General features: G+C 37.4%; 1 protein-coding gene across 1 annotated transcript in view; it reads left to right on the forward strand.

Moving 5' to 3' along the window:
- Positions 1 to 27,931, forward strand: part of MYO3B (myosin IIIB) — a 168,065-nt gene that overhangs the window by 103,994 nt on the left and 36,140 nt on the right. Inside the window, exons 26-31 of the mRNA XM_051624089.1 lie at positions 2,960 to 3,071; positions 3,989 to 4,151; positions 4,874 to 4,954; positions 13,668 to 13,791; positions 24,121 to 24,184; positions 25,066 to 25,204. Of these exons, the coding sequence (XP_051480049.1) occupies positions 2,960 to 3,071; positions 3,989 to 4,151; positions 4,874 to 4,954; positions 13,668 to 13,791; positions 24,121 to 24,184; positions 25,066 to 25,204 (683 nt within the window). The remainder of the gene's footprint in view (positions 1 to 2,959; positions 3,072 to 3,988; positions 4,152 to 4,873; positions 4,955 to 13,667; positions 13,792 to 24,120; positions 24,185 to 25,065; positions 25,205 to 27,931) is intronic.

The following is a 27,931-nucleotide window of genomic DNA, read 5'->3' on the forward strand; positions in this document are numbered from 1 at the left end:
CTAGAGGAGAAATAATCAAGAAATGGCTGGTCTCATATTGTTAGACCTTGTTTCTGATGAGTAATTTCTGCTTTAATTGTGATGATGTAACTTAAAAGGAGCATGGAGACCTGATGTTGAAAATCTGACATTCCAGCATGCTTAGCAGCTGCAGGAGTCTTCTGTGCAGTGGTTAGATCCATCAAAACATTTAGAAAAACACCACTATGAGTACCAAAAGCAACTACATTCTAGGTCATGAAATGGAGCTAATGGAGAGGGTACTGCATTTGAAAGATGTTGAAGTTTGTCTTGAACAAAATGGTATAGTCAGGCATATAAATTGCATAGCTCAAAAATATTTTTAGTCAGGTATTCATCACGAATAAGAAGTCAGTTTCTCAGTAATTATAATGCCATAAATAAGACAGTAAGATTCAAAAAATATGAGATCCCCCTTGGCTATTTTATTGCATCAATGCTTTCTAAAATCTGTTCAGTAGTTTTAAAATTCCCAACTGCAACATGCCTTAAAAGGTGTACAAACAGCCAGAAAACTGATATTATCACTCACTTGAATCCTACCTTCTTTCTAATGAAACAAACTTTTAAAATTGCATACATATGTAAATAACATGACTATCTAAACTGAGTTTTGAAGTGAACAGCAATTTACTATTAGTGCAACTTCCCTGATGCATCTGTCAAGTATGTGCTGAAACTGGTATTGTTACAAATTGTTCATTATATGTATTTTAAATCTTAGTTTTATTAGTGCAACTCAATACATTTGTGTTGTGAAAAGTGATTTGATCAAATTTGGAGGAAATGTGCTTTTTTCTTTTAAATACATCAAGTCTTTCCATGCCTACTAAATGGCATGACTCTTAGTATTTTGAAAGACTTGGCTAAAGAATTTGCAATATCATCTTGAGAAAGTCACTGGGTTGAAAATAACTCAGTAAAACATAATCTCCTATCATTATTCAGAGTGGGCAATGTCTCCAGTTGTTGAATATCTGTGTCTCTAGTCCAGAACTGATTCCAGTGCTTCTCCCTTCAGACATAATTTTGTTCCCCTTTGATCTTTATTGACTATTTCAGTGGTTCTTTTTTTCTTTCTTGTGACAACTGGAGCTAATATTTGAAAACCATATTCTCCTGATTAAAAAAAAAAAAAAAAAAAAAAAAAAAAAGTAAAAGAAAAAGTCTTGTGCTATTCCGTTCTTTCTAATTCCTTCTCCATATTTTCTTCACTATGAGGTGGGATATTTTCTTTCCTCTATGTGGCTACAAAGGCATCTGCCTTTGACATTCACTGGCTGGGTTCTTCTCTTTATATTTAAAAGAGCATCTGGTGGCTCTTCCCCATGCTAATAATTAGGAGAAAGTTTGCTGAACCTGCCAGTTCCTCTCAAACACAATGTCGATAGAGTAGCTCCTGTGGAAGTATAGTTATAACAAGCAAGACAACACATGGCAGTTCCCAAATGAGAACTGAGTTGGCAGTTGCTACCATCTAACAATGTACTTTGTGCTAAAATAACCTTAAATCTGTAAACTAACTGGCACATGTTCTTGCTGTTACTTAACATAATTGTTTGCGAGTTACTTAAATACTATAAAAAACATTCTGGATCAATGATGATGGCTTTACCAGTACGGATCAGTCCACTTATTCTTAATGTCTGTTCAGTTCAGATATGTTTGCATCCCTTTTTCATTAACTGTTTGCACAGTAAGGTTATTTCACATGATTGTTAGAGGCTATTCTTTGCAAGGGAACCTGGACAAAAGAAAAGTAAATTTTGTTTAGTATGGGCCTACTCCAAAGGTCACTAAAACGGATCATAATCATTCCACTTAATTGTTTATCCCAATCAAAGAGAAAAAAGACACCATACCTGATGACTTACAAACCTATTCATAACCACAGAAAACCTTGTGCATGAAGAAAATTATTACATGAATATGAGGAGTAGTTAACTTTTTTCTTTAGAATAGCTGCTAGTTCTTTTTAAACAACATCACTGATAAAATCCTTACCAATACAAATGGTCCCACTGATGAGAGCATGTTTGTTATAAGCTCAAGAGCCTTCAAGCTCTTACATAGGATTTATGCTTCCCAGAGAATGTCAGAGCAACCTTGGGTGTTTCCTAAATTGCATTGGTTTATGAAAGACTTTTATGGATGATTACACCAACTGGGGATTTCTGGAGTGCAGTAGATTCTTGTCACCATTATGGTAGCCCTTATTTTCCTGTGTCATGTATATCATAGAAGCATAGAATGGTTTGGGTTGGAAGAGACCTTAAAGACCATGTAGTTCCAACCCCCCTGCTTCTTGGGCAGAGACACTTTCCACTTGCTCAAAGCCCCATCCAACCTGGTCTTGAACACTTCCAGGGAGGGGGCATCCACAACCTCCCTGGCCAAACTGTTCCAGTGTCTCACTACCCTCACAGTGAATAATTTCTTTCTAATATCTAACCTAAATCTACCCTCTACCAGCTTAAAACCATTACTTCTCATTCTGTCACTGCACACTGTAGTAAAAAGTCCCTCCCCAGCTTTCCTGTAGGCCCCCTTCAGGTACTGGAAGGCCACTGTAAGGTCTTCTCGGAGCCTTCTCTGCTCCAGGCAGAACAAGCCTAGCTTTCTCAGCCTGTCTTCATAGGAGAGGTGCTCCAGCCCTCTGATAGTCTTAATGGTCCTCCTCTGGACTCACTCCAAGAGCTCTATGACCTTCCTGTGTTGAGGGCTCCAGAGCTGGACACAGTACTCCAGGTGGGGTCTCAGGAGTGAGGAGTAGCTCAAATACCTGTTTGTGAGAGCTGCGTCATGATTTATGAGGAAGAATGAGTATAGGGAAGAATTTGGCCCAGATTTCTAGAGATGCAGTTCTGGGCTTGAGAAGAGCAGTGAAAATACATATTGATTTTCAAGTCAATTCTTTCTTTGTCATTTGGTTTTGCAGGTATTATTACCTTGCATTCAAGGCACACGAGACTCCCCTTGGTAGCAGAGAAAACTGTCTTGCCATTTTGGAGAAATCTAAACTAGACAACTGGATTCTTGGGAAAACCAAGGTGCTAACATTTTCTCAAAGCAAAACATGTCTAATATTAGTTTGAAAAGTATTGCATGCATGAACAAAAGAGCAAGGAATTTGCTCCAGTTGTCCTCCCAGGTTGCTCTGTAACCTCCCAGGTTACAGAGGTGCCCTCCCAAGCCATTTGAGTTAGTGCTGCAAGAGGGAGGAGTGCACTGGGTACCTCCCCAAAGCACACTCTGCATGTGACTGCCGTGGTAAAGTCCATACATCTGTCAGTACCTCCTGTGGTAGTGCCCCCTTGAAGTTCCTCCTGCTCTTAATCATGATAGGAGTGAAACTTCAGTCTCACCCAGTATGGTTAGTATGTTTTCCATTTGTGGAGTTTCAGGTGAGATCCTCTGACTCTGTCAAGTGCCTTTATTCATGGTTTAAAATAGAGTGGATGACTTCTGTAAAAAGGAAGTTATATGGTATCTTGAGTTTTGCAGATTACAGAGGAAAACCAGCAATTTTCCTACTCAAGACCCATATCAAGTGGATGTAAGCATCCACAGGATTTGCCTCCTGAAGGAGAATGCTGTTAGACAGCATTATGTCTAAAAACAAATTTAACACAAGATTTAACTTCCCACTGTCAAGAAAGACCATATTTCAAAACTCTTGATACCTGAAAATACTGCCCTGACCCATTTACTTTATAAAGAGAGTGAATATCTGGTTTATTTTCCAATGAGGTGATTATAATCAGTGGAATAATGAAATTCCACAAGCACACGGCAAGGAAATACTTGATTCACAAGATTGCTGAGGTATCAGCAGCCAGTATTTTACCAATTTTCTAAGGAACTGTGCCCCAAAATAGGCTGACATCAGACCAATGAAAAGATAGAGTAAAAGAGGTTATGCTACTTCCTGCATGTAATACTGTTGGGTTTTTTTATTCCATTTCAGGTTTTTCTAAAGTATTACCATGTAGAGCAGTTAAATTTGTTCCTGCGAGAAGTTATAGGGAGGGTGGTGGTCATGCAAGCCTATATTAAGGGATGGCTTGGAGCAAGGAGGTACAAGAAAGTCAAAGAGAAAAGAGAAAATAGTGCTACTACCATACAGTCAGGTAAGTGTTCACATTCTCTCTTTCATTGAGTGTCTTTGCATTTCAGGCTGTTAAATTGCATGGACATTGTTTATTCATTCACAATAGTTTATTATGAAATCAAAATAGTTGGAGGTGCTTTTCTTTCCAGCTAATTGAGGCAAATATTATTGATTTATTTCTAAAGTGTCATCTTAGTATTTGATAATGTTGTTATTTAAATACTTTAGTATTTTGGGTTTGATTCCTGCAGACAGAATGAAATTATTATTAGATATGTCTATGCTAGCATGCAGCACAGAAATTAAATGCAATAGCATTCCCCCACCCCCCCCCATTTATACCAGAATTCCAGATAACATACATTGTGGGCTGGGCCTGAGAGGCTGGTTATCGTTAATTTAGCAGGCTTTATTTTATCAGATTTGGGGAGCTGTGTGAGAAAGGGAGTTCTTGTGCTGACATGATCATGCACCTTTGCCTTTTGGATTAGGACATCAGTGAGCACATGGTGACAATTAAAATTTGGATGGGTGAAGTGGTGTTTGAAGTTGTGGGAATGTGAATACTGCAGTCATGAATCCAGAGTTCAACATGTGGGTGGGTGGAGAAGAGGTATTGGGGATGGGGGCTGGATTGGTTATGCAGGAGGGATGAAAGTTTCAACTCATCTCTGACTCCGTATACTCTGTAGCACTTCCTTAAATAAATGTAATTTCCAGCACATGGTTTTGTATTTTTAGCCTGGAGAGGATATGAAGCTCGCAGGAAGTACAAGGAAATAAGGAACAGAAGAACTGATGCTGCTATACATATTCAAGCAGGTAATTAAAACATTATTTCAATTGCCAACACCTATTTTGCTGTTGGTGATTTCATGTCTAAGTGTTTAGAGCCAAGAGAAATACATACAGTCCAAACAAAAGCTGTCAAAAACATTACTTACAATCAATCAAAAGTATCAAATTACTTCAGTGACAGGTATCAGGCACTTTGGACTTTTTGTAAATACTGGTCTGAAAGCAAAGCATACAGGTTAAAAGCTTTTGAGTTAGTTCTTTAAGATTCTTTTGAGCACAGCCAGTATGATTCAGCTATATGTAAAGATGGTGTGAAGCACTGGATTAATTTGACTAAAAGTGTGATGGGAGGCAGTGGATATGCATTTTTCTGTCTTTTGTCTTGAGCCCTGCTCTTGGCAGGTTGCCAGGTTTTCATTTTGACTGCTTACTGGGTTTGCCAGCTTTGACCAATCTTCTGACTCTCTGCCAGACTCCTATGCAGCCATATCAATATGAATTTGAATAAACTTTAAAGAGATTATTGGAGGAACAGGCCCATAGGGCTGTGTAGGTCTCTAGTAGAGCAGGATACCATATGGCACAGAAATCTAAGAACCAGTGTTGTGAGCTCAATGGTGTTTTCAGATGCTGCCAACATGAAGCAGTCTCCATATGATGCAGTATAATACACCTTCCCTGTCCAACCCTAGGTTGAAAGACTGTAGCTGACCAAATATGAGTTGTAGCAAATGTTTTTACAGATAAACTAAGGTACCACCTTTAGTCTGTCAGATTCCTTAAGCTTTGTCTCCTCTCTATTCTGTATCATGTGATCTAAAGTCAGTCTGAAAAAGATGTGTTCTAAATAATCTTACTTTGTTATCAAGCCATGTCCAGTAAATTTATTTGTTTTTCTTTTGTCCAAGTCTGCTACTCTGAAACACAGCATCACTGACTGTGATATGATTCTAGTGAATATGAGTCTAGTTAAAGAAAGGAACAGAGTATCATTAGGATAAAGTAAGAATTTATAGATTTGCATGCATACTATTATGTAGAATCATGAACTGTAGCTCTAGGGTCAACTGCAGAATATTCTATTAAATGGAGAATTATTATGGATAATTTTTTTCAACAACAAGCACTGAGGGACTGCATAAAAGCACTCTCTCCCCTTCTTCCTCTCCTTTGTGTTGTCATTTTCTATTGTTTTCATGATATCACAGAGGGAAGATCTTAAAGCACCCCCTGCAACTATTTTCTGGAGTATTTGCTACATTTACACTTGGCTGTACCTGAACTTTGGTTTCCTGATTTCTACAACAACCTTTTTGCCTTAAAGAGAAGTGAAACAGTTGACTCGTCACTGTTCCATTATTACCAGTTCCTTAAGATGAGAGTTTCCCAGGTTCAGTAGGAAACTGGTGTGTAGCAGTATCACTAAGAGACTATAGGGGACATTATGTCTTACAGTTTTAACCAGCCAGATTTCTTAGGCATGTAGGATTTGCATGCTCATTACTAGCTCTTTAGAGAAAGCAACTGACCTATTCTTCTGTTTGTACACAAGAGAGGTTCAGGGCTGTGTTCCTTCTTGCCATCTCTGAGAGGCTGTGCTGAATGTGGCAGAGCAGAGGTAGTGGGTGTGTATGCATAGCCTTGAATTTGGGTACTTCTGTTGCCCTCTGGACCTAATACTGGAGGAATGCTGTTAGCACTTTTCCCACCAAGACACACACGGTCTTCCTTTGTAACCTGGCACTTGACAGTTTCAGTGATCAGTTTGGGTGAATAAGCATTAGGACTGTAGGGTTAAGTGTCACAGTGCACCTTTGTATTAATTAGACTGTTTGCTGCTCCTGTTTTTGGCACTGCATTCAATAATCCTCAACAGATTTCTGTCTGCCTTTGGAAACCTATATCTAGGACTTACTTGAAAATTCTTCTTGTGCACGTTTTCTCTTCTCTAAATGCTAATTATTCTGTGTTTTAAATCAGAGCTCATGCTTGCTAATGGTGGCCATTTTCCAGGTTTTAAAATACACTGACAGTCTTTCTGTTGTTTACATTACACTGTCCAAGTGCCTAGTGACATGGAGACAAAAGCAATTCCAAATCTCTCCCTTCCCTGCACGTCTTATAATGTGTGTAGTTCAAGGCAGCTTTTAAGTAAAAAGGAGTATGAGCACATGTGTGTGGTTTTTTTTTAAGGAGCCATTTCAGGCAGTGCGATAGATTGTCATCCAGACATTAGCAAAACCATATAATTAAAATATATGTACTTCCCTCTCTTCTCCCCCTCCTCCCTCCTGTCGCCCCTTCTACCTCCCCCCCACCCTGCTCAAGCAGGCCCTGAAATTTAGGAAGCATTTGGCTTACATGTTTCTACAGAACAGCGCATATTGAAATTTGTTTTCCTTTCATCTCTTTCCCAATAAAAGCAGCCGCTCGGCTTATCCCTTTAGCTTCCTCAGAACTTCCTTTCAGAATTCCCGATCTATTACAGCACATTCACATACCAGAAACAAGATGCCTTTTCATGCTGTCAACCTTTTTCATCTGAAATGTAAATTAATTCTTGCTGGTACGCTTTGACAGAGATCAAAGTAGGGGTATTAACCTTATTGGGCCTTCTCTTCATCAGAATCAGTTCCAAGGACTGCAAGGGTAGTGTTAGGAGGCCAGTCTTCACTGTTATCTATGGCCCTCCTCCAGGCAGTCCTCTGTCTACAAGTCAGCATTTCAAAGGCACTGATTTCTTTTGTAAATGACCTTATCATTACTTTAAACTGTGTGAAAAATGATTTGCCTGAATAATTCTTGCAGGATTATCCTGCTCATTTTAATTGTGGGGGGACTTCATTCTGATTCCAGGATATTGTTTAAGTGGTTTTGACAGCAAGTGATCATAGCCTGATAAAAAGGAGAAACAGCTCCTGATTGGAAACCTCTTGACTTGTTCAGATTGTTCATTTCTTGCAAGTCAGTCTTTGAGGTAGGCTGCATTTGCATTTTAAAAATAAACAGATGCCTTTCAAATACATGAGCTGGTGGTCTGGAGATCTCTGTGGGCCCTGCAGTTCGCTATCCATTGATGAAATGCTGGAAGAAAAAACAAACTTAGGAAAAAAACAACCCTCACAATATACATGAGGATACAATTCCTGAGTGTATAGTATCACACACACACAAAAAGTCATTATTTCAGATAAGGGGAAATACCCTTGCTAGGAAACAAAATATTTGTGAATTTAAATAAGGTGAGGAAGAAAATGCTACCGTACTTCAGCATATCTACATTACAGGTTCTCAGAATACACAGAAGTTAAATTAATGGCTAAAATGGTACAGAGGGTAGACAAGGTCTTTCCTACTTCTTCCAGTCATATTTTCCAAACTGAAAGTTAGAAAATGCTAACTTCTAACTTAGAGAAGAATCATAAAGAGTTATTTTGTGTAAAGTGTTTGAGTTAACGATACTTTGCACATCTGAGTAAGTATTTCTTTGTAATTGGTATTTGTATTGTTTTTATTTACATCTACATAATAGGGAAAATATTTTGTTAAGAACTATTTTAAATTATGTTGCAAGATTTGCAGCTGGTATAAATCAGTGTATATCCACTGAATCATCTGACTGAGATGTTATTGCACTGATTTACCCCACATGCAAGTCTTAATGTTTCTTTGTATTATAATAATACATTAATTATAATTTTAAACAACAGATAATACAAATATAAATGTACAATTTCAAGTTGTGATAGCATGTATTTCTATGCAGTGTAACTGTTGTCCTGAAAGACTTAAAGGAGGATTTCAGTCTGGTTATTTTATTTTTGAACTGGCGTTGCCAAAGTGCCAAATGAGTAGTGCATGCGATTCACTTAGATCCGAGGTGACATCACTGAATTCAGTTTAATTAGGCCCACTTTAGCCATCTGGAATATACTGTGCAGCTCTGGTCAGGGCTGAGTTTAACTATGCTTCCAGAGGTGAAAGGCAAATGACTAATCCATTGAGCCACCATCTCCTCCTCCAGCACGTGCTCACACACTCACCATATGTCACATTGTATTGGAAAATTCTTTATCAAGAACTCAAGATCTCTGGGGTTTGTTTGTTTGTTTTACATAAGAAGTTATGGATGTTCAGAAGGAAATCAGATGAAGCATCCATTTTAAATTGCTTTCTTTCTGTAACTTCTGCCCATGCATTTACACATCTCTAACGTGTGCTTCTGGCAAAATTTACTCCACAATCATGAAAAAAAAAAGGACCTGAAAACAGCTGTTATTTGCTATTTTATATTTGTAATAAGTGTATTCAGCTAATACTGTTGTATGGATCTAAGAAATACGTTAGTAAAATGTTCCAAAAACTTCTAAGCACTTTACAATTGTATCTAAAAATACGTATTTTTTAAATTTTGCTGAAAATAACAACCTCTAAGTAGCTGATCCAGTTTTAATTTTTTGAATTGTTAATTTCCTTCCTTTTTACTATATGGTCAGTGTAAGAGATGTATGTGTTTCTCTTAATGACATCTGAACTGACTCATTGTATTACCTTGATTTCATATCTAGAGTAAACCAGACTGGTTTGTACAGGCTGCACAGCATTGGTTAACTCTACATTTCTATCTCTCTGTGTTCTTTACTAGCTTAGGGCATCCAGTAATTCTTCACTTTTAGTATCTGTCTCTAGTAACTATTAGAAGTCTGCTGTTCATGTGCAGGGAACATGTTAGGAAAAGTGAGAAAGTCTTAGGGTTTTGAAATATGAGGTCCTATATTTTATGTATTCTATTCCCATCTCTGAGCTAAGAACTGTCAATCTGACTACATCTGTATTTCCTTTTTGTTTTCTCCTCTGGTTTTGAGGCAGTGAAACCAAGACCATTCTTGCTAGATTTCACACCCTTGCTAGTATCAGGAAGGGACAACAACATGTGCTGTCCAACAATTGGGTGGAAAGCCTATTCCTTTCTTTTGCTGATATTAACAAACAGTTTCACAGTCATCTTGACTATTTTCTGTAACCAAGTCTCAAGATCAGAGACTATAATGCTTGGTAATTAAAAACCACATGTCCAAGTGGTGATGTGCATCAGTCCTGACGGCAGCCTTGGTTCCTAATAGTTGCAGCTTGCTACTGATAGTTACTGCTTGTAGATGATAACTCATGACTTGCTTTCTTGCAATGCTTCTGCTGGAGAAATTAAGTCAAGAGTTGCTTTTTTCTGCTATTAAACAGGCATGACCCAATCTGCATCCAGAGTGAGAGGTCAAGGAGGGGAAGTGTTCATAGGACCTTGCAAAGGATGTGACTTGCCATCACTTTTACTGTTCATTAGAATTAATTCGGCATAGAATGAAGAATCAGATTCATGGGCTCCAAATCCCCTCACATGTTGTTAGTTAAGCTGCTGAATACTCTTTTAACTATGCAATTTAAGAAAGTGATACTGTGTTTGTAGGAAATCAACTTGTGATTGCAAACTGCCATGATATACTCTCTTTAGCAATCACCAGCTTTCATTTCCGAGTTGCTGCTGTATGCTATTTTAGGTGATATTACAGCTTAAAAATGTGTCTGTGTAAAAAATGTCTGCTTAACTTTATTTTTTACAACTGGGAATGAATCTTTCTGCTGTTTAAAATACTCCTTAAAATCTTTTCTTTATACTTCTTTTATAGTCCTGTGATTGTTTAGCTTTGATCTTTCTACATTGTGCTTTACAATTCACTCTGTAACTATATATTTCCTGTGGGAATCAGAGGGAAAATGCCTGGACTTTTCTTGTCTGGAATTGTGCAATATTGTGTGTAATGTATATGCCTTGGTACTTAGACCTTAAAAGAAAGGCTTTTAAATGCAAGACACCAAATTTCAGAGTCCCTGAGGTAAATATACTATTTGTTTGCTAGGTGTTGCAGCTGACAGAAAACTCCCTTTGTGTGAGAATTGATCAGTAGAAGAAGTAAAAATTCATGTCCTAAATTGTGGCATATAAAGCACTTAACAACAAGTTACTAATAGAAGTGCTAAAGTTAAGGTCAATTCCTATGTTGCTTTTCAGGTCCTGTCATCTTTGGCTATGTAAAGATCAGGGTTAAAGATACTGTTGCTGTAAAGTTTGGAATATAGACTGGATAAGGTAAAAATGAGGTGACAGCTGGTAATCATTCTCCTTCAGTGATGCAGTGATTGTTCATGGAGCAGTAGCAACATGAGTCTGCTAATTTCACACTCTTTGAGCCAAGTGCTTAGTGTCAAAACCAGCACCAGTCAGTAATGCAAATTGCTGTGATGGAGCAGCTTCCCAGCCTCTCAGACTCCCCCAGTAGAATTCTCTGCATATGCATTTCTGTTGAAACATTATAGATCCAGTTAATAAATGTTGAAAAGATGCAGTCCTGCTAATGCTTGATGAAAGTTTAGAGAGAGGGACATTTTTGTTTATCCTGCTTATTCAGTTATCCCATGAGTCAAAGGGAAAGTAGGAAAAATACATTTACCTGTCAGATTCAAAGCATTCTAGAAGAACGTTAGAAACCAGCTTGCAGAAAGATAAAGTTGAGGAGGAGCTGGTTTTGTAAGTACGTGTGAAAACAGAAGACAGAGTAGAAGCTATGTTTATTCAGTCAGGTATAGCAGGGCATATGTAGTGAATGAGAGAAAGACCAAAATGGTTATACTGACATTGAGAGTTTCTGGGAAAAAGAAAAAGAATTTTAAAAAATAAAATCACTGTAGGTGTCAGGGTTGATTTTATAGGCACACACACACGCAAAGATCTGCTAAAGGTGTGAAATTATTAAGAATAAAACTGAAGTTTATCTTATTAGTTCATTTGTTTCAGTTCTTCTTTATGGTAGTCCATCAACTGACTGATACTCAGCATGTTTCAGCTGCAGAGAGGTGGCTTCTGGCCAGCTGTCTCTGCTGCCAATATCAGAGTAGGCTCCTTGTCTGGTCAGTAGGGGATAGTTAAGGATTGGAAACCTGATCGCATGGGGCAAGTGAACACTTGCCTCTTCGCTGCCAGACAAGCAGACTTTTCCAGTCTAATTATTGAGGGTGGAAAGTTCCTCAGCTTCACGATACCTGAGCTCTGTATTTGGTACAACACCTCAGCAGGCCCAACTTCTGTCATGCCTTCTGTAAACTGAATGGTTATTTACTTCAGTAACATCTCATTAAGAGGAAATTTTTGCTGCTTCTTATCCTGGAAATCTCAGTAGCACTGAAATGCTTAGTTTGTTACTTTGCATTGCACACCACAGCTTGAACTGTTCAGGTGGTTTTCATTTTCCTGTATGGCACATGTAAGTGCAACACCGTGTATTTTTGTAAAGGTAGGTGGCTGAAAAGAAGACTATTAACACTATACAGGAATGAAATAAAAAAGAAGGGGTTAGTTACTGTACTTTGCTAAAGAAAAGAGCAGATGCAATCAGGGTACCGCTGTTTTATTTAACCCTGGACTTTAGGAACCCCAATGAGAGGGCTCTTCTCCTTTGAGTAATTGGTCCCCAGACTGACTTTTTGTACCTTCCTAGTGGGCTTAAAAGCTTTTCCAGGACAGGGAGTTTTTTCCTCAAAATCATATTTCATGATCTTATTTCCAATTTTCTTTTACATATTGGGTCACTGTTTAAGTTGCAGTCCTGCTAGACTACTAAGTAACTTATTTCCCTCACCACCCGCAGCCTTCCTATTCAGTGACTACGTGCTGTACACTTCAACTATGGCATTGAGACTGTGCATACTTTCTTCACTATTCAGCTCTTCCTCCCCTTTTAGAAAGGTATTTCTTCTTAAAATAATGCCTGAATAAGCCCTACAAGAAATAAAATTTAAGAAATTATGGGTTTAAGTGTACATTGTAATATTTTTTTGTCTTTTGTCTTAAGTGCAGTGTGTATCACAATCCAATCCGTGTTTTATGCTGGAACTTTGTTACTGACTGCTGACAGGGGTAAAAAATTCAAGCAAATTTATGTCAGATAAAGCTACAGAAGTAATTAAGTTATTTAGGTACCCAACAGTCTGTGGAAATAAAGGATGTAGATCTCTTCAAAATGTTATTAATTGCCATTTTCTTTGCCACATTTCATTTAATTGTATGGTTGCTTCCTTATGTAGTATTTCTGGTGATTGTTTTGTTCTGCCCTTTTTTAAATCAATTATATAAATCCCAGCCTCTGTATATTTTTTTCCTGATTATTTGTATGAGAGATATTTTAAGTGTATTATTTTGGTTGCAGTTAATTGAAAAATAGGATAAGATATTATTCATTTTTCTAGTTTTAACTGAATATACCCCTGGTTCTCCACCTCCCTAGCCTGCAATAAAAGCAGGTAAAACTTCTGATTCTGTAAACTTCTGACTATCTCAAATCATGGGAGTTGTGATTAAATAAAGTGTTTTGGGAGTGATTTTCTACTATGTATTTTAATACATTCTAAGCTGGATTCTTATTTAAATTAGACATGTTCTCAGCCCATTTTCCTAGTTAAGCAGTGCCAACTGATCACTATAACAGTGAGAATGTAAAGCCCTGTATAATTTCCGGCTGTTGTAAACATGGCAAACAGAGCCACCCCTGTGAAATGCTAAGTGTTCTTTCTGTCCACTGGTTCAGTAAAAGTTGAGAACATTCTGCTTTGCACTCCAGAGACAAGTGACAGTCTGCATTTCAGGCTCTGTAGCACTTTTCTCTGATTCATAACTGTATTTTTTTTTCAGCTTTCAGGGGATATATTGTTCGTAAAAACTACAGAAGGTTGAAGAACAACAGCGGTGGCAGTGTAGCAGATCCTCAGCTTATGAGCAGCTGCTTCACTTCTGATTTTGGCTGTGAAGAGCACTGGTGAGTTGAATTTTTTGCTGTCTATTATCTAACAGAAGTAATTTCCCATACAATAAGATCTGAAAGGAGCAGGCGTGTCATCTTGATTTGGCTAAATCTTAGGGAGTGTGCCATTTACTGAAGATAAGCACCTGTAGGTTAGCCAGTCTCTCCACCAGCTTAGTTGTCTCCCAGTTAGCTGAGTTATATTTATTTGCAGTGCTGTTTATCCTGGATTACTGTCCTGTTGCTATGCACTTTTTGTAAGAACCCAGAATACCCTAGATTCCAGACAAGATTGCAAGTGCTCAGTGTTTCAGAATTGACTTCAGTGCATGTTACTAAATTCTTAAGAGCAGAAAGTTACCCTTCTATATCTGTAAAGCTCTGTGCAGACCAGGAACGATAGCTGAAAGAGCTGTACAAAGCAGATGAACAAGTCACTGACAGGCAGCCTAGGGATACTATAAACCATAATTGTCATACTTTCTGTTTTGTAGAGGGAAGGGTATTTTAACCTTCCTTACCAATGGAGTCACTCCAGACAAATGTTCCCCTGGCCCTTCCTTAGGTATGAGAGGCAAGAGGTATTTGTTATGTCTTTAGCTGTTGTCAGCTCAAGTCAGTCTCTCCAACAAGGTTCTAGTAGTGGTGGCCGCATTTATTTGCTGGATCAATCCTTTTGATTAGCAGGTTTCATGACTAAGAGTCAAGAGATCTCTCCTACTATGGCATGGACATAAGGACATCTCAGTGTTTCTTCCAGTTCTTATTTATGTTATTTTTTATGCTTCCTATATAGTAGTTAAATGCAGGTTCTATTACACCACTTAAGAGTTCTCTGAGGAAATTGATGACTTGCTTGACTGTAACTAGATGCCATTATTCCAATAAGGAGGTATTTTTTAAAAAAATAACCAATAACTTCTCCAAAATAGTATTTCTTTCTCTGTGTATGCTCATAATATTGAGTTATGTTAACTTCCATGCTAACTTTGGTTGATTCAAACTGAATAACATCTACTAGATGCTCTGGTGCCTTATTATATGATTTTTGTTCAGATGCAATCACCTGCATTCTTCTAGGTTAATAGTGCTCCAGAATCTGACCCTTGCAGTATTCTGTTTTCAGCGATAAAAACTTTCAGGCCATTGAACAAGTATTAGCTAACTAACTAACTAGGTAACCAACTATTTTGGTAATTATTTTAGAGGAAAATAATTAGTCCACTGCGCTTTACCATCATAGCTCTGTCTCTGGGTTGCCTCACTTCTCAGTGGGGCAATGAGCTCCCTAATTTATTATTCCCTTCATATGTAAGCAGCTTCCACTGCCTCTTGAGCACTTTTGGGGTGTGGATCTTGAGATCTCTTTAGAACTATGGATGATCTCATTGTAATTTGTTCTCCATTCTGCACTGGTGTATTATCAGTTTTCTTTGGCATCCCAAATTATTTTGATTTCCAAGATAAGTAGGCTTCTTCCCTTCCCCTTTCTCTTTCCTTTTTAGTGGTCTAAAGCTTTCACCTGGACTTGTTTGGAGGCACATAGCCCCTTTAAACTTTTTCCTTCATCTGTTATATGTGTACTCAGCCAGGAATGGTTTTCTTCCCTTTTTATTTCTGGAATTTCTTGTTGCTCTCCAAACAATTGTATTTTTCTGGATTAGGTACAGCTTGCTTAATTGTACATACCGTGAGGCTCATGAAGATTTTATGGTTTCATAACTATTGAGGTACATCTGGGCTCTATGAAGGACATATACACAGACCTTTGAAGATATTCAGGCACTGAACATAACATTGAAATCTATGTCTAAATGCCTTTAAATATCTGGCCTGAAGTTGTCCCTGTAAAATACATTGACCATTCAGGTCTTGCACCCAGTCCTGATTGCTATGCACGATCAGACAGATAAATAAATTTATACCTTCTTTTTGCCTGGAGTTGCCAAACTGTTATCCCTGCTGGCAATTCTCAAGTTTAGCCTCAACAAATATTGCAAGTTATTTGCCTAATCCTGTAAATTTCTCAGTAATGAACTCTGGTTCTGGTGATTTCAGTGAGACTTCAAAATGTTCAGCATTTCACAGCTGATGTTCAGAACTTTAGGACTAAATCCAGTAACTTACTTCCCATAAATCAAGCCTCACTTCTACATGTAGCTGTTACTGGGCTGTTGTGTTTTAAGCATATGCTGTTCAGTCATACTGTAAAACTGTAGGAAACAGGAAGGCTGCTGAATAATAGTGCAGATGTTTAACACAGTAGCTGGTAATCTGCCCCCAGAGAAGACAGCCTCTCTGTGGTTCCATATACCATGGAACTAAAGTATAGAATAATAAAATATTGGTTTAATCTCAATTAATTTCATTTTCTTTTATTACTTTTCTAACTTATACTCTTGGAATATGAAAAATTATCTTAAAAATACTCAGGATCAGAAAGCAAAATCATATACAGTTCTGTTGTTTGCACAGGAACAGAACTATACATTTAAATGTACGACAACCTGCTGCTTTTTCAAAGAGCTGTTAAAAAAAAGAAGTCCCAGTATTATAATACATAAAAACCACTCAGTTTTACCAAGTGATGAATTTCAAAGTGTTCAGAAGAAATGGGCACTTTAAAAAAATATTGAATTCCTTCAAAGAAATTCAATCTCTATGCCTAGTTCAAACTCTTCAGTCAGTGAATGCAGGACATAAACAAACTCAAGCTAATAAATTGTGTAGGATACTAATTAAATGCACACGTTAGTTTACTTAACGTGTTAAAAGTTTCCTGTTTATATGCCTGATTTGAAAACCACTATTAACTGTGTTAAAATGCAAAAAATCTTCCCTGTATGAGGCTGATGTCACAAGTAACTAGAGACACATTGAGAATTGGCAAATACCTGATAGGAATAGAAATACGTATAGGAAAATAACGTAAATGTTAGCAAGGGAAGTGGCTTTGTCTCATTGTATAAATGTTTTACCATTGAGTTCCATGGAGCTGTGGAGTTGCCTGTGACTCCTTCTTCTGAAAGAGTCATAGGATTAATTGTACACCTGGGACACTAAGTCTGAATTCCCTCCCAAAACAGTCTGTATGTGACACTTGCCGAGCCTTTTCTTGATGTCATCAGCCACTTGAAAGGAACCTGCAGGTCTGCATGACGTGAAGGAACCGCATCACCGTCAAACCCTTTCACAAAGTAGCTCATTCAAAACTTAAAAAGGGCAGGGTTATTTTTAAGAGCCAGACATGACCAAGACTAATTCAAATTAGGAAAGTGAAAACCTTTCTGAGCCCTTTTTAAAACCCTGCTGAATAGCAGATTTACTGTTCTGCAGAAAGCTGAAGAGGCAGCAGAGGAGGGAGGAGTGTGACCTTATGAGGCCAGTGCATACACCAGCCTCACCTCATGTCTCCCTCCTTTTTACAATTCGTCATCACATGAAGTCAAAGATGCTGCATCTTGCAATGGCATAGCTATAATTTCAAGTTGGTATTAGAGATCTCTTGAGCTAATTAGGAATAATCTGTGGAGAAGTGAGAAGTAATTTTCTAAAACATCCTGTGATTTTTTAACTTGTTAGACTGACAGATCTCTAGTGAATATATTTAGATCAATTTTCTTGTTCTTAGCAGGATAATCTACTGTTCAGTGACTAAAGACCTTAATCTATGCTGCATTGTTCATGTTCTTGTTCAGACAGAGCTGTCATCTTCAAATGTCTTTAAATCCCTTTAGAATCTCATAAAAGCAACTGTAACCTGCAAGGTCCACCATCTTCTTAACCATTTCCCTCCCAAATAAAAACTGTGTTAAATAATACTGGTCTGATACCCTGAGAAATACTTCCTGTAATCTTCTTTTTCTCCTCTAGCTCACTGAAGCATGACTCACTGAATGCTGAATATCACAATACATTAACTATATATGTACATGCTCAGTGACCTTATACTATGCAGTACAGCAGAAAGTGTTGTTTCCATGTAGTGACTTTGTTACACATTGGTTATGTCAGTAAGTATAAATGTGGACCAGTAAGCATCCCTTGCTCCTTTATATTATTATAGAGCTCTCTGTGTTAAGGATGCATGTTGGAAGATACCTGACATCTACAGCAGATCACAATTTTGAATCAAATTCATCATTATTTTTCTCCTTACATCGTTCTCTTTATAGTTCATTGACATCATGCTCATGCTTTGGTCAGCACTGCTTCTCAGAAACCATTCACTTTAGTAAAACTCTCGACATTCACATGTGACTTAGGTAATCAAGATTGGATAATAAATCCTGAATACAACTACACAAGCATACTAACTTAGGTGTTTGGAAAGTTATAGATGAAGAATAATTATCAGCATTTTTCTGTTCTACAGGAAGTATGCATGTGAAAGTCAAGTTCCAGAAATGGATCTATTTCTACTCATTAATGGCTTGACTGATGAAGCAGAATCTGATTACTAAATTTGTAACAGTTCTAAGTGAGTGATGGTTACAAGAGTTTAAGAGGGCAAAAATAGAATGAGAAACAGGGGTACATGGACTGTAATGAACCACAAAATGAATGTCAGTTAGTAGTGGCAGCCTGCTCCAAAGTTTACATTGAGTAGTAGCAATGGTAGTACCTTGGGAAGTTTTGGCATCTCCATCACTGTAGGTTTTAAAAATCAGATTAGATAAACTTATTTTTAAAAAATAATAATAAAAAAGTATCTGATTTTTCTCTGAAAATAAGGATGGCTTAGCTAATTTTCCAAGGCTCTTTTTATGATTTATAAATACAGAGTGACTTCTGTGCCAGTGGGTTTGGCATTGCAAGTCAGCCACTTCTGTAGCCTCCTAGTGCCAGCAGCGGTTGTTGCATCAGTGTAATAGATAATTATAAAATTGTAGAGAAATTCTCCTTGGATCAGCTTTGCTTGCAACAGAATTGTTGCTGTTGTTGTCTGAAAAGTGAACAGTGTTCATTTCTGAATGCTCTGCAGCAGCTGGAGACCCATTGAAATAGCATACAACATGGGTTCACCTACATTGGACACTCCTGAATTGTTATGTTTTATGTGCTCTCTGCTCTCCATAATCTACAAGATGTCATGAAGGATCCAGGAAATTGTAGGCCCATCAGTCTTACTTCAGTCCCTGCAAAGTTATGGAACTAGTCCTTTTGGGAACTGTGACAAGTCACATGAAGTACACGATTGGGAAAAGCCAGCATGGATTCACCAAGGGCAAATCCTGCTTGAAAAACCTGATCACTTTATATGATAAAGTGACATACTTGGTTGGTGTAGGGCAAGCTGATATTGATATTAGGCCAGATGCTGTTTAGTATCTTCATAAGTGATGTGGATGATGGGATCAAGTGCACCCTGATGAAGCTTGCTGATTAATACGTACACTGAGTGGGGAAGTTAACACTTGAGAAAGGAGAACCACCCTGCAGGATTACCTGAATAGGCTGGAAGAGTGGGCTAAGTTCAACAAGGAGGACTGTAAGGTCTTGCTCCTAGGAACATAATGCAGGTGTGGCACAGGCTGGGATCTACCTGGCTGTAGAGCAGCTCTCTGGAAATGTACCTGGGTGGCCTGGTGAACAACAGTCTCAGTTTGAGTAAACAGTGTGCTGCAGCAGCAAAGAAAGCCATCAGGATGCTGGATTGCATCAGCAAGGGCATCACCAGCAGAGATAAAGAAGTCATCATCCTGTTCTACTCAGGCCACACCTGGCATACTGTGTTCAGTTTGGTCCCCACTACACAAAAAAGAAGTGGACAGGCTGGAGAGGGTCCAGAGAGGGCCACAAAGATGATCAAAGGACTGGGAAGCCTGCCATAGGAGTGTTCCAGTATTTGAAGGGTGCCTACAAAGAAGATTGGAGACTCCCTCTTTACAAGGAGGCACATGGAAAAGACAAATGGTAATGTATACAAATTACTCCTGGGAAGATTCTGATTGGACATAAGAGGAAATTTTTCACAATTATAACAATCAACCAATCTGCTCAGGGAAGTGATGGAGTCCCAGCTCTGGAGACTGTTAAGATTCAGCTGGACAAATGCTGGTGTGTCTTGTCTAGATCATACTTTTGCTAAGAAAGGTTGGACCAGATGATCCTTGAGGTCCCTCCCAACCTGGTATTCTATGATTCTTTGATAATATCCTGTGTTATCAATGAGAGTAAAGAATTAACTTTATTTCAGTCCTATAAGCACAGATCAGTTCAGAAACTGGCTTTATCTGAATTGAACTGTTCCATATAAAAACTCTTCTATATTCCAGTGTGTTTCTTTGACTTAATCTGCAGCTTGCCTCTCACTAAACTGAGGTTCACTCAGTCAATAACAAAACCTTTCTTGGATTCTTTTGATTAGAAGGAAAAGAAAAAACCTCACTTAGTTAGTGTGCTTCTATTATTTGTGGATAACTGCTTGCAAGGGTTGCATCTCCACATTTTAAACTTAATTTTTTTCAGAACCTTCAGATTAATGCCATCGGGTCCCGGTGATTTAATGCTTACACCTTTCTCACATTGCTTCATAATTTCTTCTTCAGATAATTTCAGTTTCTGTCAAGACCACACTAGGCTGTTTTGTATAAGATTTTTAATATGAATTTTCATTTCTTTCTACTGTAAAAGCTGGTATAAAAACATTCTGCTTTCCTTCAATTGTTCCACTTTCATATTTGTGACCATAGCAAACATTAAGGTGGTTGCTTATAATGGAAATAGGAGTTCTGCAGTGCCTTTGGCATGCAGTGGAACCCATTGGAACTGATAGTGCTGTCATGTGAGCTTCTAATTACAATTCATAAATTTAGATAGTTATTCATTATTTAGAAAGATGTACCTGGAAATTTGGGCAGAATTTTTCAGTGCTACCCTTATTCCCCCTCCTCCCCATCCCTTTGGAATTTTTCACCTACCCATGCTGGAAGGATCAAATTTATTCTGTTCAGAAACATATTATTTCTGAAAAATGAGCTGTATTCTTTCTAGTGGAATAAGAGTGTTTCTAACGTTTTCAAAAGCATTTGAAAGACAGAAGTCCAAATTCCATGACTTACACTTATAATGGCCAGAATAACTCCAAAACTAGCTAATTTTCTCCAGCATAAATTGGTCTGCACTACTAGTTTTATGCTGGTACAGGTTGACTGTTTTCAGTGCTAAGGATGGAGTGGCTGTACACTACACAGATGTTTAGGCAGACCCTCAGAATCAGTGTTTCTCTTTTCGTCAATGTTTCTTGCTAACTGAGTGATTTGTAGTCCATATGTGAAGACTGAGGCATATTATAGCTCAGTAGCTGAGCTTCCATAGCAAATTGGTTTATTGCCTGACTGAAACCAGACACATGAACCTGAATCTCTTGCAGCCTTCCCAGAGAAGTGTGGATCTCCTCTCTCTGACCCAAATGCTGCTTTCCTGCAAATGTGGAAAATAAAAAATTTTTTAAACCATAGGACAAGGTGTTTCCTCAAAAATGCCTGAAAATACCCTATACCTCAAAATCATCCTCAGATGCCACATTTGCAGTGTTAGCTTTCGTCACTGATTGGCTTATATGAACTATCTACTGCTGAGCTGCCCTCCTGTTGCTATTGCATTTTTCATATTGTATCCTAGCAAGATTTTCAGAATAGCTGAGAAACTGATTTCAAGGTTCTCAACATCTGCAGTTGATGCGATGTTTTCAGAAGTGTTCCCTGACAGTTTGACATTGTGGTGGGTTGACCTGGCTGACCACCAGATGCTCACCAAGCCACTCTCTTACTCCCCCTTCTCGAAAGGACAGAGGGAGGAATATTTTTTTAAAAAAGCTCCCAAGTGAAAACTAGTACTCATGAAGTATGTACTTGTATCAGCAACATTACATTCTGTGGGGGGCTGATATATCTTGCACCAAATACAACCCAGCTTAGAGTTGTTATAGTTGGAAACACAGCATCACTGGGAACCTGACAGAAACTTGAGGTCTAAGTGCTTTAGAATTCCAGAAACTGATTTTTGTTAGCTCTGCAGAAGGCAAGCTGCTGAACTTTATCTTCATGCTTTAAAGATTCAGACAATGTTATAGCCCTGGCAAAGTTACAAGTGCTGGCAAAACTATATTAAATTCTAGATTTTTTTAATAGAATGTAGAGATTAGTTCAAGTTGCAGGTTTAGATCCAGATCCAAAACACCCCAAAATCTGAATATGGTGATGATTCCATCCGGTTTGGTATTGACATACTGATCCAACAGCAGATTTTTATTTTGACATCCACCACAGTGATATCTGAGGATTATTCATTAATTTTAGCTCATGTTTGGTTTATTCTCTGCAATATTGGATGGTGGAGGAATGAATCATCTCAACAAATCCTTGTGTAATGTTGTGGAAATGTGGCAAGTTAACTAGTCCCACTAAATAAAATATTATCCAAATAATATATATGCAAGTAAACTAGTAATGAAGAACTATACAGCTAATATGGGACATGCACAAATGCAATGTCAAATACAGTCCTAGACTAATTTCTATATTCCTGTACAAGAAGTGTGCCAGTACAAAATGAGAATGAATTTTTAAATTGGATCCCTCCATTTCCTCCAAGCAAAACACTTTAAATTCAAATTACAGTTTAGGCAGTAGAAGAATAGTAGAAGTGTTGAAGAACATGGGGAATTTAAATTCCCCAAAACTGACAAGCACATCCAAACTTCATTCACAAAACTGCAACAATACACAAAAGTTGAATGTTCATGAACACTTCGTTTGTTCTCACAGCCTGAGATAAATTATTGAAAACTGTGATGCCATCATTGTTCTGATTAGTTTGGAACAATTTGAAGTAAATGCTCTTGAGCTGTGGAAAATCATTCAGACAAACTCAACTGACCTAAGACTCTGAACCCTGTTGCAAATAAGGCTTGAAATATTTCACTAGCCTCTATGGATGTCACAATATAAATATAATGCCTACTACATATGCATAGTAATATACAGATATAAAATTCAGTACACAATAGTCTAAAGTATTTCATGTCCTCCAGTACTGTTATTTTAATTTTAAGTATTTTTAAAGGTTCATTTTAAAGGTTCCTTTTGAAAGGTAAAATTCACATGTAGCCAGACATTTTTTCTAAGTCCAACATGTTGTTCTGTTGTTACATGAGTAATTATATCTGATGTAGCTGACTGAAACAGTCAGAAAATCAATATTTCAGATTAGATATGTTGTGGTTTTTAATCAGTGAAGCAACTTGTACTCTTTATGTCCCACCCTTGCACTGTGACTGAAAGGACTGAAATGTTTTCTGTTGCAAGAAATGTGTAAAACTGAGAGAGCTACTTAGTATCTTGAAAAGCTTTTCCACGTCTTTCAAAAAAGCTATGATGCGTAAGACTAAACCAGAATCTATGAGTGATGCTTAGATTTCAGATGTTTTCATCTGTAAGTAGAAATACAACTACCATTAATTGAACTTTCAGAAAGGTTGGGAGGAGGTTGGAGAGTAGTCATGCAATGGGTAAGGCCTGTTTTGACAGTCAGAAAGTCTTGCTTTTAATCCCAGTTTTAGGACCATGAGCATATCACATAATGTCTATAAGCCTCAGGATTTTTATCCATCAAATTAAATTGGTAGCATCTTTTATTAATTAATTTTACATAACTAAAGATTCTGGAGCAAGTTCTGTCTAGGTGGACTTTACTATTTCAGAGATCCATTGACTTCAAAGGCCTGCCAACAAGGATCAGGACCTGCAGAAGGTTTTCATGATACTTTAATTAGCTTTAATGAGAGCAGGAATTGGCCTTTAGTATTTGTATGATGACATTATGTGATAGTAAAATAATAACAGATATAGGCAAAGAATCTAAGAACTCTTACTCCTTGCTCTGTGCTTAACCCAAATGGCTTCAGGAGAACAAAAAGCCGTGTGTTTTATTTCTTCCTCATCCGTCAGATTTTGAGTGTCTAAGTTTCAATTCTATGAAAGCAGCTTTTCACAGTTCTGGAAAAAAAGTTTCATGTAAAATCTTACAAAATTAATTTTAATGCATTACTTCAATTTCATAGAATTCCCATAAACTCGTTTTACACATATGCATGTATCCACATTTTTTAATGACAAATTCATTGCTTGTTGCCTGTAACTGTGTTTAATAACATGCACTTTCTTGTAAGAGGAAATGGGACTGATCTGTGTTTTCTCTGAATTGACTGCATGTGCATATTTAGAAATTGGGGAGAGAGGGAAAGGGAAAAATCAAAGAATGTGTGTGCCAGTAAACATTTTCTAACAATGCAGAAATTACAATATTTAAACTACGTATTTTATTTTTCATTGCTTTTAGGCAAAAAAACAGTAACCCGTCTTCTCCTTTGGTGCCTGATTTTCTTGACAAACAAACAAAAAAGGTACTACTAAGTTTATATTCTAAAGTAACATCACATTATACCTTCAAATTCCTGAGTCCACAGTTCTGCAATGTGTTCATGGCTGCTTGGCGTAGCCATCTGAACATGAAACCGTTAGTGATGTTTTGAAGCCTTTGAGACAAAAGCCTGCTTGCTAAGAACTTTAGTTCTGTAGAAAGACAGGGAGGTACAGTGAATAAGAGAATCAAAAGGCTGGAAATTTGCTGCTGAGAATAAATGCTAGCTGCTCCCTGAGGTGATTTGTCTGTGCACTTCACTTTCTACAGATGTTAGAGCCTCTTTTTTAGTAAGGACCTGAGGTTCTTTGGTAGCACTTTGATATCCTGCTCGAATTCAATATGTGAAATGGAGGAGTCGCTCTGTGACTTGGAGCACAGCATAGTCTTTGAAGTCTGATCCAATTTTTGCTGCTTACCATTTGATGTTGAAAGGATGAAATGGAGAAAATGTACAGTTTTTGCCAGTAACTCTGCTGAGCATATGTAAGATTAAAAAAACAAAATCCCTTGGATGATGTACTTAGAAATGTTAAGCAGATTAATACCTTCCTATAGCTTTTTTCTAAAGATACAAATTAACTATGAGAGGAAATCAGCATACAGTGCATGCTAGAATTTAACTGCATGAAGAAGGGGGATAAATAAGTTAAATGGAAAAAGTAAACAAATGTTTGTGACATGGGTGCTAAGTAAGTGTTGCTGAAAGCCACAAGAATCTTGTATAACTTAAATCTAGCATTAGGCATTTCAGAGTTGTAGAAAAGAAGAAGTTGCTCTCTGTAAGATCACAATTACAAGTTATCGTGGCAGAGTGGAATCAGTATATTTCCTATGTGTCTAAACCAGCATTCTTTATTCCAGAAGGATTTGGATGTGATTTCTGCTTCACAGTTTATTCTGAAATGTTCGTTCAAAATGAATGATTCACAGTCAATGAGCCAATCTCAATCAGATCTGGACCATCAGTTGTCAAATCCCTCAAGATCATGTAAAAAAGGAGGTAAGAAATATGATAAAGTAACAGATCTTTCGTTTACTATTTATAAGCTACATGTTGTCAGCATGTAACTTGCTTTATATATTAATGAAGTCTTTTAACAATCTCTTGGGAGGCAGAAAACATAAAGAAACTAAATTTCTTATTCACGTTTTCAACCTGGAAATACAAAAAAGCTCTTAAGTACCTGCAATAGGGAGGCAGAAGTATAAAGATTTTTAAAATACAGCTTCTATTAAAAATGTGGTTAATGATCTCAAAATATCCTTTTAATAAAATCAACTTAACTTTCAAGAGCTTAGTCTTTCCTTTGTCTTCCATCCTCAAAATTGGAAAACAGTAAGGAAATCTCTTATGTTCAACAGAATGCAAGACAACTTGCTTGTTTATATGTACAAAGATTCAGTCAGCAACACAGGAAGGTCTCCAATAATTCTGCAATATATGCAATGTGGGGTCTTAATTTAATTTACTGATAAATTATTTTTGCCGTGGTCAGTAGCAGTTTAAAAACTTGAAGTAAAACATTACAACATTTGTTAAGTTTTAACTGGTTTATCTTTGAATATACTTTTATCTTTTTTTTGTAATCATTGTGCCCTTGCAAATCTATGAACACAGACTTTAGTCTGGATCATAGAATGCCTTTCCTAGTTTAAGATAAAGTAGGCTGATTATTAAATGTAACTAGGGCCAACATATAATATGAATTGCCAGATTATTACTGAAAATTAGGTGTTTATAATTTTGTGCTATACATTAACATCTTTATTTGTATCTTTAATGGGACACCTTTAATCTTTTAAGTCTATAAATATTTATCTTTATACTTGAGCCTTAATCCTGCAATTTATGTTTAAACCTTACAGAGTTCAGTTAAAAAAATTACAATGTAAAGGTAAGAAGATTGATATTTATAGAGAGATCCTTCTGTTATAGGAAGTAATGCAAATTCAGTGTTTTTAGTCTTCTACACAGGCTGTGTTTTGCATGCTAAAAACAGAGTAGTATTATTCTCTCTTTATGCATTTCTGTCCATATGCATTTTGGATCTGTGGTGTGGGACAGCAGGGGATGTGTCCATTACTATCTTAAATTATTACATGTTAAAATATAAACCTGTCAAACAGCAGTATCTTCATTGTAGCAAATCCTCTTGAGGAGAGCAGTCAGGGCCTGAATCTGTCATCCTTCTCACTGGGTATCATATGTTACACTGCACCTAGTCTCCTCAAAATCAAAGACATTGTGTCTGCTACAGAACAATTAGAGAGAGTAAAACTGGCTGAATTACACTCTTAGCAAGCATGTGATTGCGAGCCATTCCCCAGTAATGAAGAGAGACTTCATAAAATGGGAAGTGATAAAAGAATAGAATTTAAAGAAGAGATAAATGCAACATTGATCTGAATTCTTTAAGAAATGTGTATGTATAAATGAATAAGCATGCAAATACAGAGGAGTAAGGAATTTCCTAGTGAAGCATGAAAATAGTCAGACAGATGATCATGTAAGTCATACTTCAGTGAGTAACTGTTGAGGAGATAAACCTGCTGAAGAATAATAACTTCCTTGGGTGCTTTTGAAAGCACAGCTTGATTTCAGAAATTCAGATACTTTCACACACTGCTCAATCTGTATTCAATCTTATTGTGGGAAGTAAACTTTTAAGAAGAGAGTATTGTTAGACATGTTGTGAAAACCAAGTGAAATAGCAAATATGTTTTTTGATATATGAACACAAAATAAATGTGCTGTATAATATAGGGCTATGCTACATAAACTGTGATTCACACGGAAAAAAGCTGACCACTAAGTGGTCCAAACAATGCAAAACCTGTTATTTTTCATAGTGAAACATGACTCTGCAATGTTATAGATTGATTTTGAATTATCTGTAACTCACATTACAGGAAGAACTAGCCTGTCAGCCTGGAGGTAATGCTGTGGACCTAGAACACAGAGGCCAACAGGGAAGGGAATGTGACAGGTTTCTGCACTGGTTTATGACCCAGTTATGAAGCAGTTGATGTTTGTTGAAGGAGAGAGTCTGTACCTGGGCTTAAGCACAAAGGGAACTTCAGGCTGTGTTTTTGTCTTGAGGCCTTGGTGAGGCTCTAGTGCAGGCAATAGGGGACAAAACACAAAAGGGAAAAAATAGTTGATGTGATTTTACATATTTTTGTTCTAATCCAACAGACTATTCACTCACATCTTGCTATCCAGCTGTCTAATAGTACATGCTGCCTGCTCTCAGTAGTAGATTGGCAAAGGAAAAATATACCAGGAAATTTCCACAAAGATCCTGCAAAGACTGTACTCTGTAATTAATACAGAAGCAAAAGCCTCTTTTTCACTTCAAAAGTCTTTGCACTGGGTCATAGAAAGACTGAACAATTTGGCCAAACTGCATGCAGCACAAGTTAAGTGCATGCATGCACCTCGGTTGCAGAGTCACAGGGACTGGATTTGCACTGCCCAGGTGTTCCCTTGGGCTCTGCTAAAGTGATGGGGCAGGACTACTAGCAAAGCCAAGGATTCCCTCCAGTGTCTCTACTGCGACACTCTGCCTTTTTATTGGTGGGGTGGTGAGGAGAGTCCAATCAATACTAACAATTGAGCCAGAAGTTGATTATTCTAGTCACAATACGGTAGTACTGAAAAAAAAATATTAAAATAATATAATCTCAGGAGTCCAAGTAATTGTATTCCCTTAGACAAGATAAGTAG

Source organism: Apus apus, chromosome 6 (genome assembly GCF_020740795.1).
Source record: "Apus apus isolate bApuApu2 chromosome 6, bApuApu2.pri.cur, whole genome shotgun sequence".
NCBI lineage: Eukaryota > Metazoa > Chordata > Aves > Apodiformes > Apodidae > Apus > Apus apus.